At 47.8% G+C, this 15,212-nt stretch overlaps 1 protein-coding gene across 1 annotated transcript in view; it reads right to left on the reverse strand.

Annotated features, from left to right (window-relative positions):
- VPS26A (VPS26, retromer complex component A) overlaps window positions 1-15,212 on the reverse strand; it is an 83,597-nt gene that overhangs the window by 14,240 nt on the left and 54,145 nt on the right. The window contains exon 7 of the mRNA XM_030203152.1: window positions 8,723-8,791. Within this exon, the coding sequence (XP_030059012.1) occupies window positions 8,723-8,791 (69 nt within the window). The remainder of the gene's footprint in view (window positions 1-8,722; window positions 8,792-15,212) is intronic.

The raw sequence follows: 15,212 nt of genomic DNA on the forward strand, positions 1-15,212 counted from the left end.
CCTGCAGATGGAATGTCAGTGTTGGTTGTGGTGACCGGCGTTGTGTCTAGTAGTTTGTTCATGAAATGGTATAGTTTCTAAGTGTTTTTGTAGCCCGGCCCAATTTTAGTTTTGTAGTACAACCTTTTGGTCTTATTGCGTATTTGTATTTCCTTTGTAGTTGTTTCCATTCGTTGAGTGTGTGTTCGTCTTTTGTTTTTTTCCATGCGCGTTCCAGTTTCCTAGATTGTGTTTTTAGTTTTTTCAGTTTTTCGTTGAACCATGGTGTCGAGTTATGTCTACGTGAAGTTCTTATTTATAAAGGTGCTATTTCGTCTAGTATATGTCTGCATCTTTTGACCCATTCTGAGAGGTAATATATGGATTCTGTTTGTGCTGTCCAATCGTTGTTGTATATCTGTTGCAGAACGTAACCGGGTCTATTTGGCCTCTTGTGGTATAAGTTGTGTGTTCTCGTGTGTAGAGAGAGAACCCCTTTTTCACCATTTTAGGAATAGGTTTAGCTTGTAATGGTCAGTCCATGGTGTTTCTGTCCATCTAGTTTGTGTTACGGTTAGGTTCTGATCAGTGGACAGTTTGTATGAGATGAGGTTGAGTGTGTGACCCTTTGCGTGGGTTGTTTGCATGTGTGGCCATGTAAGGTTACATAGATGAAGGAAGTCTTTTCAATCTCGTGCGTTGGTAGAGTTTGGGTCTTCAAGGTGAAGGTTAATGTCTCCTAATACTAGTGTATTTGAGTTAGATACACATATATTTGAAAAGAAGTCCGCCTGGCTTTCGTTCCAGTTACATGGTGGTCTGTAGAATAGGACGCAATTTAGGTGGTCGAGCAGGGTTTTATGGTGGATTCTGATTGAGGCTATTTCAAGGTGGGTTGTTATAGATTCCGCAGTGGTTTCAATCGTGAGGTGAGATCGGTAGATGAATGCTATGCCCCCTCCTCTTTTTTCTTTTCTGCTCCAGTGAGTGATTTTGTATCCTGGAGGACATAGGTTTAAGATGATAGGGTCCTTCTGATCATGGATCCAAGTTTCAGTGATGAAGAGTAGATCAAGTTATTATTATTATTGTTTTGTTTACTACGGATCTGGCATTGACGTAGCCTATTTGAATTTTTTGGTATGGGTCTTCTACGTTCAGTGTTATGTGGGCTTTTGTTAGTTGTCGTTTCTTGGTTTGTGTGGATTTTTTATTATCTTTTCATTTTGTTGAGGTTGTACACTTGTTGGTTCTTTTCCTTTATTTTGGTTTATGTCGGTTTGGTATGATGTGGTGTGTCTGATCCGTGTTCGGTTATTGATTAGTACGGGTATATTGTTGATTTCTGTGAGTGGGATGGTCATTGTTAGGTGGATCAGGGATAAGGAGTAGATTGCAAGGAGCAGTTTGGTGGTGTTCATTATAGTATCATATCAGTAAAATTTTTAGAAGAAGATTGTTGCTGTATTCAATGTTAAAGATTATTCTCCCGGAACCTTGTATTTAAGTAACAATCTTGTCCTTCTTACAAGTTGCGAGGTCTCCGTCGTGCGCCTGTAACGTTATGTCATAGGGGTGTGTCTTAGCAGGATCTATTGTTCTTAGGATAATAGAGTTTAGTGACAGAACGTGCACCTCTTTGTTTTGACGGCCGGCGCTGCTTACAGTATGCAGCGATCACTGGTCTTAACCCAGTGCTGCGGTTCTCTATTTTCCTCTTACCTGACGAATCTTGAAGGGGTTTAATAGACTGGAGTGGAAGGGAACCTAACTAGTCCGTTGTAAGCAAGGAATTCAGCGCTGCGTGCATCTGGTAGTGCTATACAAATGCTAATAATAATAATAAGGAAGCCATATGGTTAATCTCTGTTTCCAGTGCAGCTGTCATTGGCGTTCACTCAAAGCACAGCAGTAAACCTGTAAGCGTGCAAGTTTTGTAGGAGGTATAGTAGATTAGAGTGGAAGTGAGCCTAGCTAGTCCATTATAAGTAAGGAAGCTATTTGATTAGTTTCCACTGTCCCGTGCAGTCGTCATTGGTGTTCCCTCAAAGCACAGCAAATGAGCCTATGCATGCTGCATCAACGCTGTCGTTCTTTATTGTTTGACCATCTGTAAGTCTAACACTGTTTTTGTTAAATGGCAGTGTCTGGTGCACAGTATGCTCATGGGGTCTCCCCACGCCCTTTACCTGGCTGATCGGCGCTCTGACTGGGCGGGCGAGCTGGGGATGAAGGCGGAGGAGCAGACCGACCCTGCCCCGGTAGCCAGCCATTGTTCATTCCGCGGTCCCGGGTGGGCAACCGAAATCGGGAAGACAGGCCACCTCCGCTCCGTCGCCTCCCGTCGCTCTTCAGCCGCGGCTCTGGTGGATGAAGCGGTCGAGTCTCCATCTCTGTGTAACAAGGGACGGTCCACCAACTGGTTAAGGTGAAATGGGACCACCTTTGGAAAAAATGTGGAACTGCCCTTAGTGAGATGCCCACCTCCGTAAACTAGAGAAACAGATCTAATCAGGAAAGGGCTTGGAGCTCTGAAACACAGCATGCTTAAGTAATAGCCACCACAAATACCATTTTTAAAGCCAGGTCTTTCACAGAAGCCCTCTTTAAAGGGCTCAAAACGGAGTACCCACAGAACAAGGTTGAGAGTCCATTCTAGACAAATAGGCTGAACCGGAGGCCAAAGCTGTTTCACACCCCTCAGAAACTGCAAATGCCCAAATGAACTGCCAAGGAATTCCACCATAAACGGCCCCAGAAGCAAGCTAGTGCTGCCACCTACACCTTCAGGGATATGTAGGGACAAACCCTCTGCCTACATAAACTATAATGAGAGCTTGGGGACAACCTTAGCACCAGAATCTGCAAGACTTGCCTAAATACAGTGTGACCTGTGCTGATTCCTATCAAGGTCCTGCTTAAGCAGAAAGCGATTGCTGAAGAAATGATTATCCAATGCTATTACCTGACAAGCATTCTTGGACTATGACATACAGCCTAAGTCACGGTGACCAAGCTACTTCGAAGCCTGGGCCTGTACCAAGGCCACATCACTGAATCGTGTGGGGCCTGAGGCTTGAAACTGCAAATTGCTGATGCTACATGACTTTGCAATAATTCCCTGGGTCAGAAGATCCACAACATGGGGAGGAGCTTGCCAGTTTCAAGGAATTCTGCCTCTACCAGAACATCATAAAGAGCTGCTGGAAATCAAGGACAGAAAGCTGTTTTTTTTTCATGTGACCTGGGGCGATACCACTCTGGTTATTGCCAGCCATCCATTCTGCCAGCACTGCTGAGACCTACTGGGGGACTTCTGCACAAAGCTGTTTTATCTGCTGCCCTCATCTACATGCAGGTTTTATACCAGCTCTGTTTTTGCTAAAGGGATGATAGGAAGGCCGTATTCCAGGCCTGACCCAGGGTTTGATATGCTTTTACTCGGACCTATTCTCTGATAAGAACGTTTGTCTTTCATTTTCCTGAGTTATCTTGCATTTGCCTTTAATTATATGTAATTTGAAGTTACTATTTTTCACATTTGTTCTATTTGTATGTAAATAGACACCTTATTTTTATAATAAGTGGCTTGTTTCCTTGCTTGTCAGTTCTCAGAGCAAAAGAACATAGGTTTGCATGAGGGGAGAAATTCCCATGTGCCCGTACTAACTTTCAACCGCTCTCCAGACCCTAATGTAAGGTGAAGGAGGATACTGCTTCTTAGGCTGGAACAGGATGGCTATGGCTGAATCAGAATAACCATTGCATTTTAATAATGCCCTATCAATGGCCAGGCTATAAGACCAAAGGGGGACGGATCCACCATCAACACTGGGCCTTGACAAAGAAGCCCCCAGCCCTGAGAAAGATAAAGAGGTTGGCTGTCCAGAAGCCGATGCAGGACCATGAACCACTGCATTCTCGGCCAGTCAAGAGCCGCTAGAATAATCTGTCTGGAATCCTGAAAACTTGACTAACCATAGGCCAAGGCTGAAATATTAGCTCTTGGCAACTGCACAAGAAGGGCATCTAGCCTCTGTGAATTCTGGTCCTTGTGACAGATGAAGAATCTGAACACTGACTTTCATCCTGGTCGCCATCACATCCAGAAAGTAAAGTCCCCAACGCTCCACTATTAGTGAACCTCACTGGTAAACTCCTATTCCCCTGGATCTAAGGAGTTTCTACTGAGAATCTGCTTGCACATTCAGGGAGCTCATGATGTGTGTCGTGGACAGGCACCAGTGTAAAAAAGTTCACAGCTTAAATTTATTCACCACAAGCAAGTTAAGTGTGTATCTGTCTTGCTTGTGGTGAATAAATTTTGACATTTTATACTGGTCTGTTCCATTTTTGCTGTTCTGGACCTTGCAGGTCGCTTGCCTATTGTATAAATCTGTGGTCAATAAGATGGAATCACTGTGTAACTCTTAAGATGCCTGCCTTTTTTTCTGTGGAGCAGAGTTTGCCCAACTCTTTAAAAAGGCAAGGTAAGGTCAGACAGTATTTCAGTATAATCTTATCTTAATATACTACTTGCAAGCACTGCAACAGGGAGGGGTGAAGGAGGTTAAACAAGCCCTAGGACTATTCTGTGCAAAGATTTATGGTTGGAGGTCGAGAGACTGGTTTTGCTGGAACAAGTAAATCAAATGTTTTTAGATAAGGGGGCCATCAGCTGAGACAGCAGTCTGGGAATTGTCACGTACACATAGAAAAAAGGTATAAAAGGAATGATTTATTACAACAAAAATTAGGAATCTTGCTAGAGCTGCGTTTTGCTCAGGCTGGTAATTCTTCCACAGGAATAGAAAGGAAAAGGACTTTTTGTATGTACTACTTATGAATTGTAATTGGCAAAGCAGCAATTAGATGTCTATTTTCCTATTTGTAATAAATAAGCTTTTATAATAAATTTATGACTGCCTAATGGTGTATCTCTTCCTGTGTTCTTTAATCCAAATTATTATATCCAGGGAATAAATGTCTGAAAGTTTAGCCTTGCATCTTGCAGCCTGTCTGATAAGGGGGCATAGGTATAAGGTTAAACAGTCAAGGAGTTTTTCTCCAAGAAAGGAGAACTTCTCTAAGGCTGAAGTGTAGTCCCCCTCCCCAGGGGAAGGGGTCGGGATTACACTATTTCCCAAGCTATCAGCAAGGCCACCTCCATCGCTAGCTAGCGGCTGTAGGTTCCCCTTTGTTGATGTAGGCAATCACCGTTGCAAGGTCGGAGAGCACCATGACTGAAGCACCTTCAGAAAGAGTACCATGACTGCAGCACCTCAAAAAAATAGAGCAAAGGCCTCTAGGGTGTAGCGTATCATCTTGAGCTTCAGAAGGCTGAAGAACCACTTTGCTTCTGATGAGGTCCAAAGTCCCTTGTGCCAAATTTGATTGAAAATGTGCCCAACCTATAAGGCTGGCGCCCCTTGTTGCCACCTTCCAAGAAGATATTGGCAACAGCACTCCCTTGCTTAAATTCATCATTTATTTATAAGGATTTATACTTTTTGAAGGAATTCACTTAAGGCAATGTACTGCAAGAATAAGTCAAACATAAGCAAGAGAATTACAGCAGCAAAAATATTCAAATAATACAAAATATGCAGTTCTTTGAGCAGGGACTGTCTTTTTGTGTATGGTGTCCAGCGCTGCGTATGCCTTTGAGCGCTATAGAAATGATAAGTAGTAGTAGTATACTACTGACAATGTGAAAACAATCATTGTGAGCCACCAGTGCATGCTGCACCTGGCTTCCACCATCCATGGCAGGTGAATGCCATAGTCTTGAGAGACTATCAACTGAGCACTGACTGTTGAAGGAGTGCATGTGTGCTCACGTCCAAGGGACCACCTATATTACTGCTCTCCTAGACTCAAGCACTTGCACATAGTCCCATGGTGCTGTCAAAGGAGAAGGTGAAATCTGTTGTCAGGCTTAACCGTCTGCACTCTGCAAGTAAGATCTATCATTTCTTCATGTTAAATAGAACCCTTATATACTCCAATAACTGGAAATTTTTTTTGAGAAGAGCAGGCTGGTTCTGTGACCCACCTCAATGCTAGAAGCAGGTGTATGACCCTCGATGTCGCAGTTTCGCTGTCTGTCAAGGAGGCAGTGCGAATCAGCCAGAAGCAGAGGTAAGGGTCAACTCAAGATTCCCTGCCGATACAGATAAGCTGCAACCACCACCATTACTTTGGAAAAAGTTCTTGGTGCTGTCGCCTGACTGAAGAGCATTGCCTTGAAACAGAAGTGACATCCTGGACAGCAAATTGGAGAGCTGTTGATGTGGCGGTCAAATGGGGATATGCAAATACCCTTCCTTTAAATCCAGAGCGGTGAGATACACACCCCTCTTGGACTGAGACTATGATCAAGCCACCAGGTTTCCATCCAAAAATGACACACACACTGAGGCAACGGTTCAGAGCCTTGAGATTCAACAGTGGCCAAAAGGAGCCTTCTTCGGGAGAGTAACGTAAATGGAGTACCTTCCTTTTCATTGCTGGTACAATGGTGTCTAGATTCTGTAAAGCTTGCACCATGGCCTGCATGGCTTTCCTTTTGGTGGTAACTCAACAGGGCGACTGTAAGAAAAGTAGTACGACCAAGCAGAATTCAAGTTTGTATCCCTCTTTGTTAATATCCAGGACCAACTAGTTTGTTGTGATCTTGGCCCAATACTCCAGATGACTTTGAAGTTGACCTCTGTGAGGGAACAGGGTGAGGCTGCCTTGCCTTATTGGGCATTACAGGAGGCACTGAAAGCTCTTCTGGACTGGGCCACCAACTTCTTGTCAGAAAGAAAGGAAGGCCATCTATCTTGGAAGTGAGACCTCTGTCTGAACTGCTGCCAGCCAGGTCTGTAATGTCTACTTTCCCAAAACCTGCTACAGGAGAGTCCCTTAGAGGATTGAAACAGTGATTTTGGTTTATCCTCTGATAAACACTGAGGCTTAGTTTTACACAATTCTTTACCAAATTACTGAGGTTCTCCCAAAAAAGCCACTTGCCCCTAAAGGGCAGCTTAACTGAGATTTGGAGGTTGCATCTGCAGCCCAAAGTCACAACTACAACTGCTCCGTGCCTTTCACCTGGGGAATATCTTTGGTGATCACTGCAAGTAGGCATGTCATAAATATCGTTGGCTAAGAAGGCAAGACGAGCCTCCAAGTGGGCCATGAGGTTTTCTTGCAACAAGGGATGCTGGTGCCATTTTAAACATGCTCTCACCACAAAGGAGCTGCAAATAGCTGCCTGAAGTCCTAGCGAAAACACTTCAAAAGATTGCTTTAGTGCATTCTCAATTTTTCTGTCCTGAAGATCTGTAAGAGCGGTCTTCTTCGTGACCACTGTAACCAGGCAATCCACCCTGGTAAGCTGAAAACCTCTCTCTCTTCAGGAACCAAAGGGTACAGATGGGCCATGGTTCTCCCCACCTTCAAACCAGCATCCAGGTCTGCCCACTTCACTGAGATCAGATCCTGAATATCAAGGTGCATAGGGAAGGCCTCAGAGGGACCCCTCAGGCCCTTCATAATAGAAGGCTGAGCACTGCTAGGGTTTCCAGGATCATAGTGTTGAGCACCTTAGGGTCATCCCTCCTCCAGGGGCAATTCTCCCTCCTCCAATGGCTCCCAAAGAGAAGGTTCCCCAGAGACCACCGAGGCTATCTCAGTTAGTGGAGGGGGAAGGAGAAGACCCCCCTTCAGTCCGGTCACGAAGATCCCAATGTGATTGCTTTGAAGGAGCAGCAGCAGCCTGAGAAGGAAAGGACCAAGGCTGCTAGACCCCAGGTTTCAATAAATAGGTCTGATGTAGTAATAGGATAAATTCAGGGGAAAACACTGTTCCTGACTCCGCAGCCAGTCCTGCCCGATCAGCAGGAGCCAAACCTGCAGCAGCCAGGGGCCTGGCCTTTCTGTGCTGCTTTCCTGCAATGGCAGAATGGCCACCGTTTCCACGCTTCTCTGAGAAGTGTTGCCTGATGCACCTGTGGCCTGTGTGCGCTACTGTATTGCCAGCAGCTGCAAAGCCTCCCGTGAAAAGGCCTCAAAAGGGGTGTCTACCAACCCAGCGCTCTCCCTGCACACGCGTCCGGAAGACTACCAAAGTGCTCCTGCAACACACACATTTCTTGCCCGACTCCACTAGAGTCATCCCCACTGTGCTCAGCCATGGTTTCAGCTAGCGGAATGTGTGCATTCCACTGAAGTTGGCACAGCCTTGCGGTAAGGAACAATCCACTTTCCTCTGTGGTCCAGCTCGTCCCCCTCCACAGCCAACATGAGGACACCCACTTAAAAAAAATTTTTTTTTTTATTAATAAGGAGTTCACAGCTCCACAACCTATAGCAAGAAGCCATCTAAGGCCAAGTCCCCTACTTTGTCACCCCTCCCCCCCCCCAATTGCTGTGTCAAACTGGTAAAGAGAGGGGGGGAAAAGGGGGGAAGGGGAGAAGGGCTGTGGGGTGTAGAAGGCCAAGACCAGCCTATTCAGATCTTGGAGCTGGTAATTATGCCCACCCACCTGCTGAAGATAGAAAATACTTAAGAGCTGCGGGTACTAGCAGGACTTATATGTCACAGCCTAGTTCAGTGTTTTCTAGCGCCACCTTCTGGTCAAAGGGCATAACTACCCACAAGTTATGTAATAGTGTGAAGCGATGCTATGGAACCCAGCTATTTAAATTTGCAGAAAAATTACACCTCAAAAAAGGAAAATATAAAAATAAATACCTTTTACTGGGGCTCCATCCATTATTTCATATTTTGCAATTGTTTCTGTTTCTGTTGTAGTGCTAGGTCCTGTCAATCACAGAAAAAAAAATTTCTGGTAAACATTTTAGTGTTTCTTATTCTTAAAGATTCTACTTATTTCTATTTATTAGTGTTGGTAATAACACTATTGTACTTCTCATTTTTATGTAGTGTTACATACTGTTGACAAAATACTATCAAAGGAATACAAACCATATAAGACAAACACCATAACAGTTTACACTATAAAAGTCAATGACAGACAGTGACAAAAACATTCCATGTCACAAACAGGGAACATAAGGAATGGAGAGAGACCAAAAGAAAAAAAAAAAATCAGACTTAGCCAGAACACACAACAGATGGTTTCCACAAGACCAGGCATAATCATGTCAATACTCACATTCTCTAAAAATCCCAACCCAGTCAAAACCAAGAGCTAAATGGTTCATCAGACTCCAACAAATTACTTTTCAGACAACGAAGTTTTCAAAGCTGTCTTAAATTTTATATAAGAGCTTTCTTCAAGAACAACTAAAGTTTTATATGAAAAATCAAGTTGTGGAACCTTAAGAGTTAGAATACATAAAAGGTTCCCTTGACATAAACTTGCATAAAAAGGATAATGCATGAACTGGGAATCCAGTATAAAGTGATTATTTATCTAGAAGGTAAGGAGATATCGCAAAAACAAACATCAAAATATCTGACTGAGAAAACAATCGCTGAAATAAGTCAGGGTGTTTAACAGAGGAAATGCCTCGAGAAGCCCCCAGCGTAACTATAAGCTTCGGGGGCTGGGCTTCTTCATCATCAGCCAAAAAACCTCTGTGAATATGTCTGTTCTTGTTAATTTACTTTACTGATTCACTTAATGCATTCAATTTTTACAAATTCGCTTAGTACATTTGGGTCCACACCAGATATTACTTAGCTTTATCAGGTGTTCAAACGTGCGGGTCCTTCTTACACTTCGAAGTGGTCGTGTTTCTTTGATGGACCCTTGTCTTCCTTGCACTTTTGGTAAGTCACCAATACTTTTATGCTTTACATTTCGGTACTGCCACCCCCACCCCCTTCCCAATTTCTTGCCAGTAAAATGTCATTTGAAAAAGAAACATGGCACGGCTTTCATACACGCAAAGAAGCTGCGTGTAAGCTGGTTTACTTTTTTTTTTTGTGCTCCATCTTCCCTGCCTTGTTTCTCCCCTTCTCCTACTTGCGATAATGAAGAACCAGCAGGTCCAGACCTCCCGTTAAAATTACCACGGTAAAGGTAGGGACTGCTTTTGTGCATGGTGGTGGTGGTGGGGTCCGAAACGGTAGTGCATCACATTGCATGCACATTATAAAGCGAATGCTACATACCTGTAGAAGGTATTCTCCGAGGACAGCAGGCTGATTGTTCTCACTGATGGGTGACGTACACGGCAGCCCCTCCAATCGGAACACTTTACTAGCAAAGGCCTTTGCTAGTCCTCGCGCGCTCATGCGCACCGCGCATGCGCGGCCGTCTTCCCGCCCGAACCGGCTCGTGTTCGTCAGTCCCATAAGTAGCAAAACAAAGCAAGGGAAGACACAACTTCAAAGGGGAGGCAGGCGGGTTTGTGAGAACAATCAGCCTGCTGTCCTCGGAGAATACCTTCTACAGGTATGTAGCATTCGCTTTCTCCGAGGACAAGCAGGCTGCTTGTTCTCACTGATGGGGTATCCCTAGCCCCCAGGCTCACTCAAAACAACAACCATGGTCAATTGGGCTTCGCAATGGCGAGGACATAACTGAGATTGACCTAAAAAAATTTACCAACTAACTGAGAGTGCAGCCTGGAACAGAACAAACATGGGCCCTTGGGGGGTGGAGTTGGATCCTAAAGCCCAAACAGGTTCTGAAGAACTGACTGCCCGAACCGACTGTCGCGTCGGGTATCCTGCTGCAGGCAGTAATGAGATGTGAATGTGTGGACAGATGACCACGTCGCAGCTTTGCAAATTTCTTCAATAGTGGCTGACTTCAAGTGGGCTACCGACGCTGCCATGGCTCTAACATTATAAGCCGTGACATGACCCTCAAGAGCCAGCCCAGCCTGGGCGTAAGTGAAGGAAATGCAATCTGCTAGCCAATTGGATATGGTGCGTTTCCCCACAGCCACTCCCCTCCTATTGGGATCAAAAGAAACAAACAATTGGGCGGACTGTCTGTTGGGCTGTGTCCGCTCCAGGTAGAAGGCCAATGCTCTCTTGCAGTCCAATGTGTGCAGCTGACGTTCAGCAGGGCAGGAATGAGGACGGGGAAAGAATGTTGGCAAGACAATTGACTGGTTCAGATGGAACTCCGACACAACCTTTGGCAAGAACTTAGGGTGAGTGCGGAGGACTACTCTGTTATGATGAAATTTGGTATAAGGGGCCTGGGCTAGAAGGGCCTGAAGCTCACTGACTCTACGAGCTGAAGTAACTGCCTTCCAGGTCAAGTACTTCAGATGGCAGGAATTCAGTGGCTCAAACGGAGGTTTCATCAGCTGGGCGAGAACGACATTGAGATCCCATGACACTGTAAGAGGCTTGACAGGGGGCTTTGACAAAAACAAACCTCTCATGAAGCGAACAACTAAAGGCTGTCCTGAGATCGGCTTACCTTCCACACGGTAATGGTATGCACTGATTGCACTAAGGTGAACCCTTACAGAGTTGGTCTTGAGACCAGACTCAGACAAGTGCAGAAGGTATTCAAGCAGGGTCTGTGTAGGACAAGAGCGAGGATCTAGGGCCTTGCTGTCACACCTGACGGCAAACCTCCTCCAAAGAAAGAAGTAACTCCTCTTAGTGGAATCTTTCCTGGAAGCAAGCAAGATACGGGAGACACCCTCTGACAGACCCAAAGAGGCAAAGTCTACGCTCTCAACATCCAGGCCGTGAGAGCCAGGGACCGGAGGTTGGGATGCAGAAGCGCCCCTTCGTCCTGTGTGATGAGGGTCGGAAAACACTCCAATCTCCACGGTTCTTCGGAGGACAATTCCAGAAGAAGAGGGAACCAGATCTGAAGCGGCCAAAAAGGAGCAATCAGAATCATGGTGCCTCGGTCTTGCTTGAGTTTCAACAAAGTCTTCCCCACCAGAGGTATGGGAGGATAAGCATACAGCAGACCCTCCCCCCAATCCAGGAGGAAGGCATCCAATGCCAGTCTGCCGTGGGCCTGAAGCCTGGAACAGAACTGAGGGACTTTGTGGTTGGCTCGAGATGCGAAGAGATCTACCAAGGAGGTGCCCCACACCTGGAAGATCTGTCGCACTACCCTGGAATTGAGCGACCACTCGTGAGGTTGCATAATCCTGCTCAACCTGTCGGCCAGACTGTTGTTTACGCCTGCCAGATATGTGGCTTGGAGCACCATGCCATGACGGCGAGCCCAGAGCCACATGCTTACGGCTTCCTGACACAGGGGGCGAGATCCGGTGCCCCCCTGCTTGTTGACGTAGTATATGGCAACCTGGTTGTCTGTCTGAATTTGGATAATTTGGTGGGACAGCCGATCTCCAGAAGATTGATCTGCAGATCGCGTTCCTGGAGGGACCAGCTTCCTTGGGTGTGAAGCCCATCGACATGAGCCCCCCATCCCAGGAGAAACGCATCCGTGGTCAGCACTTTTTGTGGCTGAGGAATTTGGAACGGACGTCCCAGAGTCAAATTGGACCAAATCGTCCACCAATACAGGGATTTGAGAAAACTCGTGGACAGGTGGATTACGTCTTCTAGATCCCCAGCAGCCTGAAACCACTGGGAAGCTAGGGTCCATTGGGCAGATCTCATGTGAAGGCGGGCCATGGGAGTCACATGAACTGTGGAGGCCATGTGGCCCAGCAATCTCAACATCTGCCGAGCTGTGATCTGCTGTGACGCTCGCACCCGCGAGACGAGGGACAACAAGTTGTTGGCTCTCACCTCCGGGAGATAGGCGCGAGCCGTCCGAGAATCCAGCAGAGCTCCTATGAATTCGAGTTTCTGCACTGGGAGAAGATGGGACTTTGGATAATTTATCACAAACCCCAGTAGCTCCAGGAGGCGAATAGTCATCTGCATGGACTGCAGGGCTCCTGCCTCGGATGTGTTCTTCACCAGCCAATCGTCGAGATATGGGAACACGTGCACCCCCAGCCTGCGAAGTGCCGCTGCTACTACAGCCAAGCACTTTGTGAACACCCTGGGCGCAGAGGCGAGCCCAAAGGGTAGCACACAGTACTGGAAGTGACGTGTGCCCAGCTGAAATCACAGATACTGCCTGTGAGCTGGCAGTATCGGGATGTGTGTGTAGGCATCCTTCAAGTCCAGAGAGCATTGCCAATCGTTTTCCTGAATCATGGGAAGAAGGGTGCCCAGGGAAAGCATCCTGAACTTTTCTTTGACCAGATATTTGTTCAGGGCCCTTAGGTCTAGGATGGGACGCATCCCCCCTGTTTTCTTTTCCACAAGGAAGTACCTGGAATAGAATCCCAGCCCTTCCTGCCCGGATGGCACGGGCTCGACCGCATTGGCGCTGAGAAGAGTGGAGAGTTCCTCTGCAAGTACCTGCTTGTGCTGGAAGCTGTAAGACTGAGCTCCCGGCGGACAATTTGGAGGTTTTGAGGCCAAATTGAGGGTGTATCCTTGCCGGACTATTTGAAGAACCCACTGATCGGAGGTTATGAGAGGCCACCTTTGGTGAAAAGCTTTCAACCTCCCTCCGACTGGCAGGTCGCCCGGCACTGACACTTGGATGTCGGCTATGCTCTGCTGGAGCCAGTCAAAAGCTCGTCCCTTGCTTTTGCTGGGGAGCCGAGGGGCCTTGCTGAGGCGCACGCTGCTGACGAGAGCGAGCGCGCTGGGGCTTAGCCCGGGCCGCAGGCTGTCGAGAAGGAGGATTGTACCTACGCTTACCAGAAGAGTAGGGAACAGTCTTCCTTCCCCCAAAAAATCTTCTACCTGTAGAGGTAGAGGCTGAAGGCTGCCGGCGGGAGAACTTGTCGAATGCGGTGTCCCGCTGGTGGAGCTGCTGTACCACCTGTTCGACTTTCTCTCCAAAAATATTATCCGCACGGCAAGGCGAGTCCGCAATCCGCTGCTGGATTCTATTCTCCAGGTCGGAGGCACGCAGCCATGAGAGCCTGCGCATCACCACACCTTGAGCAGCGGCCCTGGACGCAACATCAAAGGTGTCATACACCCCTCTGGCCAGGAATTTTCTGCACGCCTTCAGCTGCCTGACCACCTCCTGAAAAGGCTTGGCTTGCTCAGGGGGGAGCGCATCAACCAAGCCCGCCAACTGCCGCACATTGTTCCGCATGTGTATGCTCGTGTAGAGCTGGTAGGACTGAATTTTGGCCACGAGCATAGAGGAATGGTAGGCCTTCCTCCCAAAGGAGTCTAAGGTTCTAGAGTCCTTGCCCGGGGGCGCCGAAGCATGCTCTCTAGAACTCTTAGCCTTCTTTAGGGCCAGATCCACAACTCCAGAGTCATGAGGCAACTGAGTGCGCATCAGCTCTGGGTCCCCATGGATCCGGTACTGGGACTCGATCTTCTTGGGAATGTGGGGATTAGTTAGAGGCTTGGTCCAGTTCGCCAGCAATGTCTTTTTTAGGACATGGTGCATGGGTACAGTGGACGCTTCCTTTGGTGGAGAAGGATAGTCCAGGAGCTCAAACATTTCAGCCCTGGGCTCGTCCTCCACAACCACCGGGAAGGGGATGGCCGTAGACATCTCCCGGACAAAGGAAGCAAAAGACAGACTCTCGGGAGGAGAAAGCTGTCTCTCAGGAGAGGGATCGGAAGGAAGACCTTCAGACTCCTCGTCAGAGAAATATCTGGGGTCTTCTTCCTCTTCCCACGAGGCCTCACCCTCGGTGTCAGACAAGTTCACGGACCTGTGTCTGCAACCTCGCCCGACTCGACTCTGTGGAGCCACGTCCACGATGGGGGCGTCGAGAGGTAGACTCCCTCACCCGCATCGGCGAAGCTCCCTCCGCCAACGTAGTCGGGGAGCCTTCCTGGGAGGCGACGGCAGCCGGTACCGCACGCGGCACCGACGCCGGAGACCTCACCTCGGGCGATGGACCAGCCGGCGCCACGCTCGACGGTACCGGTGGCGCAAGCACCGCCGGTACCGGAGGGGTAGGGCGTAACAGCTCTCCCAGAATCTCTGGGAGAACGGCCCGGAGGCTCTCGTTCAGAGCGGCTGCAGAGAAAGGCATGGAAGTCGATGCAGGCGTCGATGTCAGAACCTGTTCCGGGCGTGGAGGCTGTTCCAGGCTGTCCAGAGCGGAGCGCATCAACTCCTCCTGGACAGAGGGTGAGCGGTCCTCTCGGTGCCGATGCCTACTGGGTGCCGACTCCCTCGGCGACCCAGAGCTCTCGGTGCCGACACGGGAAGGAGACCGATGACGATGCTTCTTCGATTTCTTGGAACGAAGCATGTCACCGGAGCTTCCCGGCACCGACG

Source organism: Microcaecilia unicolor, chromosome 5 (genome assembly GCF_901765095.1).
Source record: "Microcaecilia unicolor chromosome 5, aMicUni1.1, whole genome shotgun sequence".
NCBI lineage: Eukaryota > Metazoa > Chordata > Amphibia > Gymnophiona > Siphonopidae > Microcaecilia > Microcaecilia unicolor.